This window comes from Borostomias antarcticus (genome assembly GCF_949987555.1).
Source record: "Borostomias antarcticus genome assembly, chromosome: 10".
NCBI lineage: Eukaryota > Metazoa > Chordata > Actinopteri > Stomiiformes > Stomiidae > Borostomias > Borostomias antarcticus.
The window spans coordinates 4,552,866-4,569,986 of record NC_140243.1 but is presented as its reverse complement, the minus strand read 5'-3'; the positions used below and the strand labels follow the sequence as shown (position 1 = coordinate 4,569,986).

The 17,121-nt window shown below is 43.4% G+C and overlaps 1 protein-coding gene across 1 annotated transcript in view; it reads right to left on the bottom strand.

The window, feature by feature from the left end:
• Positions 1-16,824: 16,824 nt before the first annotated feature.
• The window catches only part of LOC311313713 (cadherin-2-like), a gene marked incomplete at both ends in the record, with an annotated part of 45,796 nt that continues 45,499 nt past the window's right edge, over positions 16,825-17,121 (bottom strand). The window contains one exon of the mRNA XM_084443890.1: positions 16,825-17,031. Coding sequence (XP_084300016.1) covers positions 16,825-17,031 — 207 coding nt within the window. The remainder of the gene's footprint in view (positions 17,032-17,121) is intronic.

Genomic DNA, 17,121 nt, shown 5'->3' with positions numbered 1-17,121 from the left:
TTCTCATTAACGCCCCTGCTTGAGAGCGGCAGTATTTCAAAACAGATTTGACCTATAGTAACCACAGTATAGTACAATCAACAATATAGAACACAGGAGAAAAAGGTAAATACGTTTATATATCAAAAGCGGCAAATATACAAATGCTTAAAAGCCTCTAGGCTAACAACTTCAGAGATATGACAATTCCAATTTCCATTATTATCTTCTGATGCGTGACTTGAATTGCATTCCTTTGCAAGTGGCGAGTGCGTTTTCTTCCTCATGCCATGTCAGGCAACTTCAGGCGATGACGGATAGCACTGCAGTTTTACTGCATGTCTTTTTTCCCCCCACAATCTCATAAAATAAATTTGGGTTGCACATAGCCCTAAATCTGCAGGGTTGGCTGGCAGCCAGAAACAAACAATTATGAAGGACTTAAAGGCCCTACGAGGAGTTTCGGGAAGCGGAAGTGTTTTCTGCCCAAAAAGACCACATTTCCCATGAGCCTCCCCGCACACTGTCGTAAACCTTAGCTACCTGAGCCAGGTGTTTTGAAGACGGAACGATGGCCACCGACGAGGTAATTACACAGTTCTTACTAGTAACGTTACTTTTGACAATATATAACGGTATATATATGCTTGCGCTGTCTCTTGTCGGCGGCGTAGGCTACTGCAGTAAATCGTTTCGTCATTCCAAGGACGTTCTGAACGACCCAACCACGAAATAATAATCTAAAAATAAACTACATACAAGAAACAACATTTGTCGAAAATGGACACATAAACAAGTGTGGGTAATGTAGATTCACCCACATTAAAATGAGACTGTTTCGTAACCCAAACTAAACTCCTCGGGGTCCCTTTAAAACGAACTGATTGGACTACTAAATGGAACATTTGGACTGAATTAGATTATTGAATAGAGAATATTATTATTTGAAGTGTCTACTCTTGTTGGGGTTATGACTGTAAGTGTTTTTGTTTTAGAACATGTAAACATTGTAGCCTAGCCTTCAGTTTAAGTTCATCCTAGCCTAACATTATCTGCTTTTTTGCGTGACTCCGGTTATTCTTATTTCCAAACTAACATTAACTATAATAGCCTATCCACAAAGATTGATACCTTGATTGGTATAGCGTAAACCTGCAAGTCACCTGTTTGATAGTTATAATGTTAACACAGCGTTAGATATCGGTAGACTACGTAAAACTACCCTTTGTTTTGATGTTGTTCTGCGGTCCAGAGTCCCCTCTGCTACGTCACTTCCGGTTTGGCCATTTTTTAGATGCGGAAGTAACAAAAACAGCTCCAGAAGTCACTGTAGTGTATATTTTATATCGTTTTTTATGAAAATCTAATTCCTACATAATCTTCCTACACATTGACTCAATCAATCAAATCAAATCCTTTATTTAACCAGATAGGCATCATTGAGATTAAAATCTCTTTTTCAAGAGTGATCTGGCCAAGAAGGCAGCAGAAACAAAGTTACAGCAATAAAAATAAAAAAACACAATACGAGACATACTTTCACAGCAAGAATCAATTGTAGGGCAAGTAATCAAACATAATTGCACTAATATTAAACGTGTTGGATTTTATCGGAATGTCATGTCGAGAAAAATAAATGATATAAGACAGCTGGGACTGACACCTTACACCAAATGATAAGATGACGGGAGCACGCTATGACTCTAGCAAACCCATGATTTTATTCAGACATTGGAAATTTGCGACAGTGAAATCGGGTGAGAAGTCGGTTGGTGTAAGGCCGCCATTAGCCATTATGTTGTTGATTGATTGAGATCATTTTCAGTTGCTTCCATGCTTCTCCTTGGGCATCCATGTCTTGCTAATGCTAGCATAATGCAATGGTAGGCTAGCATCCATTACCAAACTCATTTAAACACTCCACAGTGCACCCAAAGCAAATGAAATAATTTATGAGGACAGTCTGTTGGGAGTTAATTTGAGTGTTTATACCATCATTTTTTAAAGTCAAACTATCGTTGAATCCTTTACTTTGTGGAAGTAGGAAGGCGGAGCGATACTTCACATTACCTACCAAATGTAGAGCCTGTGTTTACATTCATAGGTAATGTGAAGTGTCATTCCGCCCTCTTTCTTCCACAGAGAAAATAGCTAAGTAAAGTGTATGGCGAATCCTTAAGAAGTGTATGATTTTCATGCTTATGTCTGAAAGAGCACTTGCTTTAATGTTGTTTTCTGTGGGTGTTTGTATGCATTTGTGTCACCATTGACCTAAATCTGTTTGCTTTTGATAGAATGGTTATACTCACACGTGAAACACAGCTTTTTTCAAATAATCCACAAGAATACAGGATGCGTCAGTGATCCCTGTGAATCACAGGGGATTTTTCAGAAGAACAGCTTATTTATGTGTGTGTGTGAATTTGCGTGCTTATGTGAGTTAGTGGTCTGTATTATGTGTGCCTATGAGCCTCGCTGAACTGTATTGAGAGCGATTGTGCGTGTATTTGCGTGTGTTAGTCTGCCTGTTATTGTGTGTGTGTGTGAGTGTGTGTGGTGGTTGTGTGTGACTTTCTGCCTGGTATGCATTGTACTTGTCCACTGGCTGTGTCTAACGCTGTGAGCTCACAGGGCTGGAATCTAGAGGGTCACAATGAGTCACCCAACCCCCTCAGCCCCTCACTTGTACAGTAGCCTGCCTGGTCACCTTCCCACCCCTCTGCCATCCCCCTGGCCCCTTCCCACACCCCCCTGCCACCCCCCTGGCCCCTTCACCCACCCCCCTGCCATCCCCCTGGCCCCTTCCCACACCCCCCTGCCACCCCCCTGGCCCCTTCCCCTACCCCCCTGCCATGCCCCTGCCCCCCCCCCCTGCCCCCCCCCCCCCCATCCCCCCTACCCCGTTCCTACTGACAGTGACGCAGAAAAAGACAGCCCCCTGTGGAGGCCCAGAAAAAAAGCAACCAGCAGCGACCTTTGCGACAGTTACAGACGTTGAGGTGAGAGCTGAGATAATAACTAGCCTGCGAGTCTACTGAGGAAGAGACACCCCATAATAAGTGACCTTACCGAGAGAGGTAAGTGATAGCTGTAGTTTTAGAAAGTGAGAAAGGAAGTGCAAGAGATAGTTAGCCAGAGGAGAGATGCTATTCTGTTCTATAGTCTACTCCTAGGGAGACAGTGTTCTGAAGGGCATCATGTTTTGAGGGAGCCTTAGTTTTAAAAGGCAAGAGTGAAGTGAAGGAGACTTGGCAACACTTTAAATAGCAGTGATGCTAAACCCTTCATTAGCACGCCAAGTCACTGGGAACATTTCTTTTTTTTTCTTAATTAGCCACACAGACAGGCTTGGTGCAACGTTAATGAGATGCTAAGTCCCTCTGTTGAAAGTTCCTTTTACTCAATAAGCGCACAGTGGTGATTAGCTATGCTAGTGGTGAGTTACGTCTTAGCGCTAGTGGCAGAAAAATAAAGCTCTGCGTGCATCTCTGAGGTCAGCAGATTTCACTGTTTGATCCTGTTTCCACACCACTGGCTCGGTATGCATCCAAGACGCTTTTATCTCTGACACACACGCACACACACAAATACACATAACAATACATATAGGCCATTGCTCACTTAAATATGACGCATGTTGTCTTCAAATCCACTCTCACCAGAGATCTCTCTCCCCCATACAGTGGAAATGTCTGTTCTTCAGCGACTCTCCTATCATATCTCCGTGGGTGTTATTCCTCACCAAGGTCCTGTCTAGAGGCCATCAACAGACTCCTAGAGATTAGCATTCTAATTAGACTCGCCCCGAGAATGCGGGAGGCTGACGTTCCAGGAGCCCCCCACGACAGCGGAGGAGGGTCCAAGTCAAACAAGCCATCATGTCCAAGTTTATGTCTTTCTAATTTCCCAAGCAGCAGAGGTACATCAAAGCCCTCCCTCTGCGTGCTCATATTTGAATAATGACTGTGCTTTCCCTTGGCCTCTATAAAGCATGGTGCTGCCTATCAGGAATACAAACACATGCTATGTCAAACATGCTATGTGGTAGGGGTCAAATATGAATCATCAGGCCACAAACACACACACACACACACACACACACACACACAGCATGCACACGCAAGCACACGCACGCACCCACCTACACAACCATACAGGATTAATTTAGGATCTCTCATTTGAATTCAATGTGGATGTCATTTGCATAAATGATTACTGGTACAGTCCAGGGCCGCGTTTCCCAGATATGTACCTGTGTACCTTGGCGCTCTACGACGCTTCTCAAGGTCAACCTGGTCTCACCCACAATTCTCCACGGAATTTTCTTTCCCTATATAGTCCACTATTTATTACCCACAATACACCTTGATTTGCAGGGAACAGTGCATGTACCCTACATTTTCTCCGTTCCCTAGGTAGTTCACTACATGGTGAACCCTATATAGGGAATAGGGAGTGAGGGAACGAGGGAGCGATTCCGAACACAGCTGTAATATATAGACGGCATCATACGTCGAATTCTGACGTCTGCCGGGTGAGACCAGGTTGCTCAAGGTAGGCTATACCTTGGCGAAGGGACAGTCTTTCCTACGAGTGTTTCCCCGACTATCCCTTAGTGGGCGTCTGAAGATACATCGTAAGGTAGGCTACATTAGTGGAGCTGACCCGTTGATGATGTTTTAAAGCGTTCTCATAATCATTTTGATTTTACCCCAATCTAATATTAACAAAAAGGAAGCTATGCCTACTAAAGCTCATCTGCTAATCTATTTAAGAGTCAAGGCGAGACCTCGTAATAGTTCCAATTCATACATAATAGTCTACAAAATATAAAATAAAGAGCATTTATTGGGACATATAAGCCTAGTCTGGGACTTCTTGAAAGCCCAGGGAAACAATTATAAGGATGATGGCTAATGATGATGATGATGATGGCTAAATGAGTGACTGATTTTGTTCACCCGGTGTTCTGAAAGGTTGTCCTATAGCCGACCTCCTCAGGATGACCTACCTCCCATTATGTTATGTTTAATTCATGGGTAGAGCATCCTCTCGGATAGGAAATGTTGATAGGCCTTTCAAAATTTCCTACATGACACAATACGCTAATCGTGAATTAAACACAATATTGTTTTAATGCAGCCATGATGTATAGGCCTACACGAAGCACGAGTTGGCTGTGACCCACTAAATAGAAGGGGACCTTAATTAATTACCTGTGTCTACCCGACTATGGGTCTATAAGGCCTCATTGGATTAATCAATTCGCCTAATATCTGTCGGTATCCTATATAGTGGTGGGGCAGCCAGACAGCCAGAAAAGCCATGCCATCAAATTGCTCCTTTACATAAGAAAGTGTTGCTCCTTTACATAAGAAAGTGTTGAATTTATATTGTGATGGAAGGTACCTGCCCCGCCCACATACTCTGATGAAGCACACCTGGCTAGGTTAATGGGGGGAGACAATTAGAGGCAGGGGGAACAGATAAAGGGGTTGGACGCTTGAGAGAGTGGGATTGTTTTGGGGTGGGGGCTAAACGGGCTGCCTGCTGCACTTCCCAGCACCAGAGACAACTGCGATTTTGCACAAGGACGCTGACCGGCGGAGAGATAGGTGTTCCGCGTTCCCCTGAGCCTCGTTTGCACTGCGTCTTGTATTTTAGGTAATAGCCCAGGTAGGCCAGGATTATAGTTTAGCCCTCGGCCAGGGTTACCGGCCAGTCCCTGCCCCCACTGACGAGTAAGCCCATAGTTCAGGCTGAGATGGGATAGGTGTAGTCCTGATTCTCTTGTGTGATTTGTGTGCCGTAGTCCTGATTCTGTGTTTTGATTTGTGTGCCATGTCCCTGCCTTTTTAGCTTTGCCTAATAAAACATTGTACTAATTTACTGATTGCCTGGTCCTCTCGTACTGTTCACATTCTCCTATACCCACGGTAAATTGTATTACAATACTATGGATAGTCCCTTTATTTTATTTGGCTCAATACAATTTCAGAAGACAACATTCCCGTGATGTGTTATGTAGGCTACAAAAACATTGTTTTTATTGTTAATTAACATAACGTTTATTGTACAGAGGTAGAGCCTTGGCTGCAGTGATAAGTAAAGTGAAAACCTGTAGTCTTGGTTATGCTACATTCTCAAAGCTTTATGAAGCATGTGTGTCACCAATTTTGTTTTATGCAGCTGGAGTATGGGGAAATAGGGAATTTTCCATGGTGACTGCCATTCAAAGCCGTTGCTTTTTAGGGGTATGCAAATTTGCTCCCGTGTTAGCCTTTCAAGGGGACATGGGTTGGGAGCCCCGTCTGGTCAAACAAAAAGCTGAAATGTTGAGATTGTGGAACCGCCTAAACAAGTTTTTAACTGGGACAAAGCACATAACTATCCTTGGTGAAATGATATGAATGCTGTGTTCAGGGAAGTTGATGAGTAATGTATTTTCAGAAACGGTTTATGTTGCAGTGTTTATTATATTGATTATTCCTTGATTATAAAGAAAAATGGGCAAATGACATCTGGCTCAAACCTAAACTCAGAACATATGTCCAAATTAAAAATAAATGTAATCCTGAACCTTATGTTATTGTACCCATGGATAGATCCCGACGATCTTTATGTGCCCAGTTGAGGACTGGAACCCTCCCTCTCGCAATTGAAGTGGGCAGGTTCACCTCCATTGCTGAGTAGGAGAGACTTTGTACTGTATGTGATTTGGGTGTGGTGGAAGATCAACTTAATTTTGTGTTTCACTGTACGTTATATGAGGAGCCAAGATTGTCCTTATTTCAGTTCATGCAAAATAAGAATCCTGAATTATTTTGGTTAGATGATGTTAATTTGGAATGGTTATTTAGAAAGGAAGTATTCAGTTTAGCTAGTTTTATTGGGAGAGCTTGGAAACTGAGATGTGACACTTTATTTGATTGTACTATGGAATTGTCTTGATATACATTTTGTTGCTGACTTGTCAATTTGTTTGTTTTGATGAATCTGAATGGATTGTCTATCTATCTATCTATCTATCTATCTATCTATCTATCTATCTATCTATCTATCTATCTATCTATCTATCTATCTATCTATCTATCTATCTATCTATCTATCTATCTATCTATCTATCTATCTATCTATCTATCTATCTATCTATCTATCTATCTATCTAATTGTCTTTGGAGCCAAAGAAGAACGATTAAAAGTCAGTGCTCAACTTCAATCAGTAATGCTAAAAACCACAAACGAAGCCAGAAATCTTGGTGTAGTCATGGACTCAGACCTGAATTTCAACAGCCACATTAAGTCAATTACAAAGTCAGCCTACTATCACCTGAAGAATATATCAAGGATCAAAGGATTTATGTCCCAGAAGGATTTGGAAAAACTTGTCCATGCGTTTATCTTCAGTAGACTCGACTACTGTAACGGCATGTATACAGGTCTCTCTAAGAAATCGATCAGACAGCTGCAGCTGATTCAGAACGCTGCTGCTCGAGTCCTCACTAAGACTAAGAAAGTGGAGCATATCACACCAGTTCTAAGGTCTTTAAACTGGCTTCCTGTCTGTCAAAGAATTGACTTTAAAATACTACTGTTGGTTTATAAAGCACTGAATGGTCTAGGGCCAAAATATATTTCTGATCTGCTCATATGCCCTTATGTTTTTTTTCAGGTGGAAATAATTAAATTTGTCACTGCTCGGCCTAGGAATGGACTAGACACCCCTGGGTGGCAGATCTCTGATCAGAATGGCTTGTACTACATACCTGTGAATGTTCATGAAGATTGCAGATAAAAATAAATTTGGTCTGAAGAAAAAAACGCCATACATACCCCTTATGTTTATTTTCAGGTGGAAATAATTAAATTTGTCACTGCTCGGCCTAGGACTGGACTAGACACCCCTGGGTGGCAGATCTCTGATCAGAATGGCTTGTACTACATACCTGTGAATGTTCATGAAGATTGTAGATAAAAAGAAATTTGGTCTGAAGAAAAAAACGCCATACATACTTATCCCTTATGTTTTTTTTCAGGTGGAAATAATTAAATTTGTCACTGCTCGGCCTAGGACTGGACTAGACACCCCTGGGTGGCAGATCTCTGATCAGAATGGCTTGTACTACATACCTGTGAATGTTCATGAAGATTGCAGATAAAAAGAAATTTGGTCGGAAAAAAACCCCGCCATACATACCCCTTATGTTTTTTTTCAGGTGGAAATAATTAAATTTGTCACTGCTCGGCCTAGGAATGGACTAGACACCCCTGGGTGGCAGATCTCTGATCAGAATGGCTTGTACTACATACCTGTGAATGTTCATGAAGATTATAGATAAAATGAAATCTGGTCTGAAAAAGAAAAACGCCATACATACCCCTTATGTTTTTTTTCAGGTGGAAATAATTAAATTTGTCACTGCTCGGCCTAGGAATGGACTAGACACCCCTGGGTGGCAGATCTCTGATCAGAATGGCTTGTACTACATACCTGTGAATGTTCATGAAGATTGTAGATAAAAAGAAATTTGGTCTGAAGAAAAAAACGCCATACATACTTATCCCTTATGTTTTTTTTCAGGTGGAAATAATTAAATTTGTCACTGCTCGGCCTAGGAATGGACTAGACACCCCTGGGTGGCAGATCTCTGATCAGAATGGCTTGTACTACATACCTGTGAATGTTCATGAAGATTGCAGATAAAAAGAAATTTGGTCTGAAAAAAAAAACGCCATACATACCCCTTATGTTTTTTTTCAGGTGGAAATAATTAAATTTGTCACTGCTCGGCCTAGGAATGGACTAGACACCCCTGGGTGGCAGATCTCTGATCAGAATGGCTTGTACTACATACCTGTGAATGTTCATGAAGATTGCAGATAAAAAGAAATTTGGTAATTATTTTTATCTACAATCTTCATGAACATTTACAGGTATGTAGTAGAAGCAATTCTAACCTGGCCTGGTCATCCGTCTCCAGGATTCCTCCTTGTACTGCTTCCACATGACACAATAGATCATGGGTAGAATAGGGGGAGGAGTTGAGACACATGCACACTGCTCGGTTCCCTGGACTGGAGGTAGTTGGTCCACCCAGGGGTGGTGGCGGGTATTACACCAATGGTACAGCCTGGTAAATCCTCTTAATAAAAAGAAATAAAAATTGTATGTTAGTAGAGAGCTTGAAAATGTAAGGGAGTGGCTGCTGGACAACAAACTCTCACTGCATCTGGAACTTCTCATACACATCATTCATCATTCATCGCTAAAAAAGAGTGCAACTGAATGGAAGCAATCTTTTACAGTACTTTGGATAAAAAAGAGAGATGGGCCTAAAATTTGAGAGAACAGTTGGGTCCAGACTTCACAATAGATCATGGGTGGGTTTATTTTATCATGGCTTTGTGACTGCGTCAATAAACAAAGAAATACAAATATAAACTCTCTCTTCAAAGTCCTTTACAACCTTCAATCTGAGATGGTTCAGGTTTCAGCCAGCAGGGGCATGGTCCACCCAGGGGTGGTGGCTGGATTACACCAACGGTGGGGCCTGGTAGCAGGCCGGCCTGGTCAACCGTCCCCAGGATTCCTCCTTGTACTGCTTCCACATGACACAATAGATCATGGGTAGAATAGGGGGAGGAGTTGAGACACAATAGCGAGCGGGGGCAGGGTCATGCACACTGCTCGGTTCCCTGGACTGGAGGTAGTTGGTCCGCCCAGGGGTGGTGGCGGGAATTACACCAACGGTACAGCCTGGTAAATCGTCTTAATAACAAATAATAAACCATATTTTGTATGTGAGAGCGATGGGGCGCTGTAAAGGAGACCGGAGCCCCTGGACGGACCACCTTCGCCCTTCCTAGCTGACCCGGAGCCGGTCGCAGCACACCGCCCTGAACTCTTATATAGGATTGTGATCATGTGGAATTCATTGCACTGACCATAGTGCTGTATTTTCCCTAGGCTGACACCGATTTATTTAATAACGTGAATGGACCAGCAAAGGACTGTTGTCTGGCATGAGCGAGCGGAATCTCTGATCAGAATGGCTTGTACTACATACCTGTGAATGTTCATTTAGATTGTAGATAAAAAGAAATTTGGTCTGAAGAAAAAAACGCCATACATACCCCTTATGTTTTTTTTCAGGTGGAAATAATTAAATTTGTCACTGCTCGGCCTAGGAATGGACTAGACACCGGCCTGGTAGCAGGCCGGCCTGGTCAACCGTCCCCAGGATTCCTCCTTGTACTGCCTCCACATGACACAATAGATCATGGGTAGAATAGGGGGAGGAGTTGAGACACAATAGCGAGCGGGGGCAGGGTCATGCACACTGCTCGGTTCCCTGGACTGGAGGTAGTTGGTCCGCCCAGGGGTGGTGGCGGGAATTACACCAACGGTACAGCCTGGTAAATCGTCTTAATAACAAATAATAAACCATATTTTGTATGTGAGAGCGATGGGGCGCTGTAAAGGAGACCGGAGCCCCTGGACGGACCACCTTCACCCTTCCTAGCTGACCCGGAGCCGGTCGCAGCACACCGCCCTGAACTCTTATATAGGATTGTGATCATGTGGAATTCATTGCACTGACCATAGTGCTGTATTTTCCCTAGGCCGACACCGATTTATTTAATAACGTGAATGGACCAGCAAAGGACTGTTGTCTGGCATGAGCGAGCGGAATCTCTGATCAGAATGGCTTGTACTACATACCTGTGAATGTTCATTTAGATTGTAGATAAAAAGAAATTTGGTCTGAAGAAAAAAACGCCATACATACCCCTTATGTTTTTTTTCAGGTGGAAATAATTAAATTTGTCACTGCTCGGCCTAGGAATGGACTAGACACCCCTGGGTGGCAGATCTCTGATCAGAATGGCTTGTACTACATACCTGTGAATGTTCATGAAGATTGCAGATAAAAATAAATTTGGTCTGAAGAAAAAAACGCCATACATACCCCTTATGTTTTTTTTCAGGTGGAAATAATTAAATTTGTCACTGCTCGGCCTAGGAATGGACTAGACACCCCTGGGTGGCAGATCTCTGATCAGAATGGCTTGTACTACATACCTGTGAATGTTCATGAAGATTATAGATAAAATTAAATCTGGTCTGAAGAAAAAAACGCCATACATACTTATCCCTTATGTTTTTTTTCAGGTGGAAATAATTAAATTTGTCACTGCTCGGCCTAGGAATGGACTAGACACCCCTGGGTGGCAGATCTCTGATCAGAATGGCTTGTACTACATACCTGTGAATGTTCATGAAGATTGCAGATAAAAATAAATTTGGTCTGAAGAAAAAAACGCCATACATACTTATCCCTTATGTTTATTTTCAGGTGGAAATAATTAAATTTGTCACTGCTCGGCCTAGGACTGGACTAGACATCCCTGGGTGGCAGATCTCTGATCAGAATGGCTTGTACTACATACCTGTGAATGTTCATGAAGATTGTAGATAAAAAGAAATTTGGTCTGAAGAAAAAAACGCCATACATACTTATCCCTTATGTTTTTTTTCAGGTGGAAATAATTAAATTTGTCACTGCTCGGCCTAGGAATGGACTAGACACCCCTGGGTGGCAGATCTCTGATCAGAATGGCTTGTACTACATACCTGTGAATGTTCATGAAGATTGCAGATAAAAAGAAATTTGGTCTGAAAAAAAAAACGCCATACATACCCCTTATGTTTTTTTTCAGGTGGAAATAATTAAATTTGTCACTGCTCGGCCTAGGAATGGACTAGACACCCCTGGGTGGCAGATCTCTGATCAGAATGGCTTGTACTACATACCTGTGAATGTTCATGAAGATTATAGATAAAATTAAATCTGGTCTGAAGAAAAAAACGCCATACATACTTATCCCTTATGTTTTTTTTCAGGTGGAAATAATTAAATTTGTCACTGCTCGGCCTAGGAATGGACTAGACACCCCTGGGTGGCAGATCTCTGATCAGAATGGCTTGTACTACATACCTGTGAATGTTCATGAAGATTGCAGATAAAAAGAAATTTGGTCTGAAGAAAAAAACGCCATACATACCCCTTATGTTTTTTTTCAGGTGGAAATAATTAAATTTGTCACTGCTCGGCCTAGGAATGGACTAGACACCCCTGGGTGGCAGATCTCTGATCAGAATGGCTTGTACTACATACCTGTGAATGTTCATGAAGATTATAGATAAAATTAAATCTGGTCTGAAGAAAAAAACGCCATACATACTTATCCCTTATGTTTTTTTTCAGGTGGAAATAATTAAATTTGTCACTGCTCGGCCTAGGAATGGACTAGACACCCCTGGGTGGCAGATCTCTGATCAGAATGGCTTGTACTACATACCTGTGAATGTTCATGAAGATTGCAGATAAAAAGAAATTTGGTCTGAAAAAAAAAACGCCATACATACTTATCCCTTATGTTTTTTTTCAGGTGGAAATAATTAAATTTGTCACTGCTCGGCCTAGGAATGGACTAGACACCCCTGGGTGGCAGATCTCTGATCAGAATGGCTTGTACTACATACCTGTGAATGTTCATGAAGATTGCAGATAAAAAGAAATTTGGTAATTATTTTTATCTACAATCTTCATGAACATTTACAGGTATGTAGTAGAAGCAATTCTAACCTGGCCTGGTCATCCGTCTCCAGGATTCCTCCTTGTACTGCTTCCACATGACACAATAGATCATGGGTAGAATAGGGGGAGGAGTTGAGACACAATAGCGAGCGGGGGCAGGGTCATGCACACTGCTCGGTTCCCTGGACTGGAGGTAGTTGGTCCGCCCAGGGGTGGTGGCGGGAATTACACCAACGGTACAGCCTGGTAAATCGTCTTAATAACAAATAATAAACCATATTTTGTATGTGAGAGCGATGGGGCGCTGTAAAGGAGACCGGAGCCCCTGGACGGACCACCTTCGCCCTTCCTAGCTGACCCGGAGCCGGTCGCAGCACACCGCCCTGAACTCTTATATAGGATTGTGATCATGTGGAATTCATTGCACTGACCATAGTGCTGTATTTTCCCTAGGCCGACACCGATTTATTTAATAACGTGAATGGACCAGCAAAGGACTGTTGTCTGGCATGAGCGAGCGGAATCTCTGATCAGAATGGCTTGTACTACATACCTGTGAATGTTCATGAAGATTATAGATAAAATGAAATTTGGTCTGAAAAAAAAAACGCCATACATACCCCTTATGTTTTTTTTCAGGTGGAAATAATTAAATTTGTCACTGCTCGGCCTAGGAATGGACTAGACACCCCTGGGTGGCAGATCTCTGATCAGAATGGCTTGTACTACATACCTGTGAATGTTCATGAAGATTATAGATAAAATGAAATCTGGTCTGAAATAAAAAAAAAAAAGGCCATACATACACCTTATGTTTTTTTTCAGGTGGAAATAATTAAATTTGTCACTGCTCGGCCTAGGAATGGACTAGACACCCCTGGGTGGCAGATCTCTGATCAGAATGGCTTGTACTACATACCTGTGAATGTTCATGAAGATTGCAGATAAAAATAAATAAATAAAAGGTCGTCTGGCACAGGTCTGCTTTCTGTCCCCAGAGTTAAAACAAAACATGGAGAAGCAGCGTTCAGTTTTTATGCCCCACATATCTGGAACAAACTTCCAGAAAACTGCAGGTCTGCTGCAACTCTTGGTTCTTTTAAAACAAGCCTGAAGACTTTTCTTTTTGCCACTGCTTTCTAAGAGGAGTTATGTTTATCTGTATACTGCACTGTAACTTTTATTCCTGTATTCTATTTGTCCTGCTTTTTGTTTTAAATGTCTATAATGACTTGCTTTTTGTTTTAATGCTTTTAATTTGTCCTGCCTTTTGTTTTAAATGTCTATAATGTCTTGCTTTTTGTTTTAATGCTTTTAATGTCTCATGTAAAGCACATTGAATTGCCCTGTGGCTGAAATGTGCTATATAAATAAACTTGCCTTGCCTTGCCTATCTATCTATCTGTACACTAATGATGTAATTCGCGCAGGTAGGGTAGATAGACATGCACTATATTGCAACTCTCCTTTCTAAAAGTATATTTTTGCTCTAATCGGGCTAAAAGTATAACAAAGAGCGCATCGCTAAGGGACAGCTTAATATGGGTTCAGATTGCCCTTTAGAAAGTATCCCTTGGCTAAGGTATCCCTTGGCTAAGTAGGCTCTGGGAAACAGCGCGTCGGCTCAAGGGAGAGCTTACGATGTATCTTCAGAAAGTATATCGTAAGGTCGATTTACGATGTACCTTGGGAAGAGCTGTTTCCCAGGGCCTCTAGCCAAGGTATACCTCAGCCTAAGAATGCTCTGGGAAACGACGCGCCACCTAGAGGGAGACCTTACGACCTATCTTACGATGAACAGTACCCTTACCCTGCTTTAAGAGGTGGGTGAGCCCATAGGAATTATGAGACACATAATATATATTATAGAATTGTAAACCAAACATGCATGGCTTACACACACACACTCACATGCACACGAACACACACACCGAGGGCATCAGATGGCTGCTGTAGCAAGGCCAGATGGTCAGGTACAGTGCTAATGGGGGAGAGAAGGCTATGTTTGGATACTTGGGCATATAAAACACACGCCCACACACCACATACAGTACACCTGACTTAATGCTCTCTGGCTGTTCGATTTCGATTGTTAAAAAAAATCCTCTGCCCCCCCCCCCCCCCCCTCAGAATGCTGGGGAATAAAGATATGGCTGACATGCCCCTGGGGGGTGGGGGGCGGCCAGGCAGGCGGGAGCGTCTCAATGTGTTCCATGTTGGATTCAAGATAGAGGAGGAGGAAGAAGAGAGAAGATTTAAAACTTCCGCAAAGTTTCACAACTCAGCTTCCACAGAGGGAACTAAAGGACAGACACTCGGGGGGTTGGGGGGGGCGGGGGGGGGGGGGGGGTTGGGGGAGCTCTAGATCAATAAAACACATGAGGGAAAATATAAATGGGACCTCAATCTCAATTTATTCTCTTTGAAGAATATTTGTCCCATCTCAAAAACCTGGTTACTTGTTTTGATTGAATAAGGGCATGTGTGTGTATCAAGTACAGTGGCAGCCTTGAGTGTATGTATGTGTGTGTGTGGAGAGGGGTAGGGTGGTGTGTGTGTGTATGTTTCAGGATGGTGTAGTAATATGAAATGAAAACCAAAAAGAGAGCAGGGAAAGGGGTCTGGAAAGAGTGTGCAGTCTAAAAATAGGACGTGCCAGTATCTAGCTGGGGGTTGAATATGACATTGATCAACAGATTGTGGACTGGAGAACTGCCTATTCACACACTTCCTCTCTCTTCCCTCCCTTTCTCTCTCACTTTCTCTCACACGCACACGCACACACACACACACACACGTGTGGGAGAATGTGAAGGGGACCAGGATCATATGTAATGCAGTGGATTTTTTTTTTTTTACTGTATGTTTCCTCAGGAACATATGCTAGAAACAACAGATAACTAACAGTCCAATCCATTTCATATCCAATTCAACGGATAGCCCAGTCACATTGTTTAGGTGAGTTCAGAGATGGAGAGGGAGGGGAGTGAATAATTACTGGACCATGTTTGTGTTCACAAAGGATGCACTTGTTTTGCTGAGGATTTGGGATCATGAAAAGATAAAAACATGCAAAAAATGTTTATTCTGTAATCCAAATTATACATATACAAGGTCTGGATATTAGCATTTCTCAGAGACCACATCAAAAAAAATACACAACAGAAAATACAATCTGTACAAATGTTTAGAGTGAGCAGCCAATCAGAGAGGACCAGTGGACACGATAAGGCAGAAAAATGGACAGAATCAAATGTCTGCTTTTTTTTTTTTTTTTTGCGAAATCCACCTCAGGAGTACCAAAACATATCTGCTACAGAATGAGGACTGAAGTCTCTCTCTCTCTCTCTCTTTATTAGCAACTGATAAGTTGCAACTGACTTGCTGCATAAGTTACAGTGTGAAAAAAGCAACAACGAAAGGAAAGGTTGAGGGGGGAACTATGGAGTCCATCATTTCTGTACATGTCTTCTCTCTCTCGTCTCTTCCATGGGAGGTTCCGTCCACTGCGTCTCCACGGGAATGAATCACACACTCCGACAGTGTGGTGGAAGCCAAACACACACACACACACGAACACACACAAACACGCGCACACACACGTGGGGAAGGCGCTCCTTGGTTTACAGTCAGCAACCAATGCATAAGTCCGGAGCTTTAAAGCCAGGAACAGAAAACGAACGAAAGAAAGAAAATAATGTACAAAAAGGCACGTTTTACCCCAGTGCGTCTGTACTGTGAGATTCAAGTGTAAAAGAGCGTCCTTAGCATCAGTGTTCACCGAACGAGCGCCCTGGGCTATCGTCGCCGTCTACCACCTGCCCCCCGTACCGCATGATGATGCCAACGTCTCTTCTGAGCGAAACTTGTTCCGGCCGTTAGCCTCACCTAGCATGCAGGCTAACACTCTGCTAACCACCGTTAGCCTGTATGCCAGCGGGCTGCTAGCCTCGGTTAGCCTGTAGCCTGTATGCCAGCGGGCCGCTAGCCTTGGTTGGCCCGCCTGCAGTTGGCTATACTATGAGGCACAGCTAGCGCTCGGCGCGCCAGGCCCCTCCGCGTCGTCTGTTCGATCCAGTCCTCCAGAGCACGTCTCTTTACTGTCCCAAGGTTAAAAAAAAGTGCTGCTCATTAACCCCGCCCTCCCATGCCCCCCCCCCCCCGCCCCCGGACGCCCCTGCAAGTTCCCTTTCCCCCGCCCCCGTGCCCCCTCCCCTCCCCTACCTCCCCCCCCGCCATGCGGCTAGTCCTCCCCTCCTCCGTACAGGTCGGCCAGCTTGCGGAAGCGCGGCCCCCAGTCGCTGAGGTAATCGTACTCCTGGTCGCCCCCGCTGGAGGAGGAGTGCAGGGAGCTGAGGGAGCCCGCCGTGGAGCCGCTGCCCTCGTAGTCGAACACCAGCAGGGAGTCGTAGGGGGGCGCCGTGGGGTCGTTGTCGGCAGCCTTCAGTCCCTAGAGACGGGACGGGAGAGGGAAGAGACGGAGAGAGAAAAAGAGAGGGAGAAGGAGAGAATGAGAGATGGAGATGGAATGGTAGCAGGG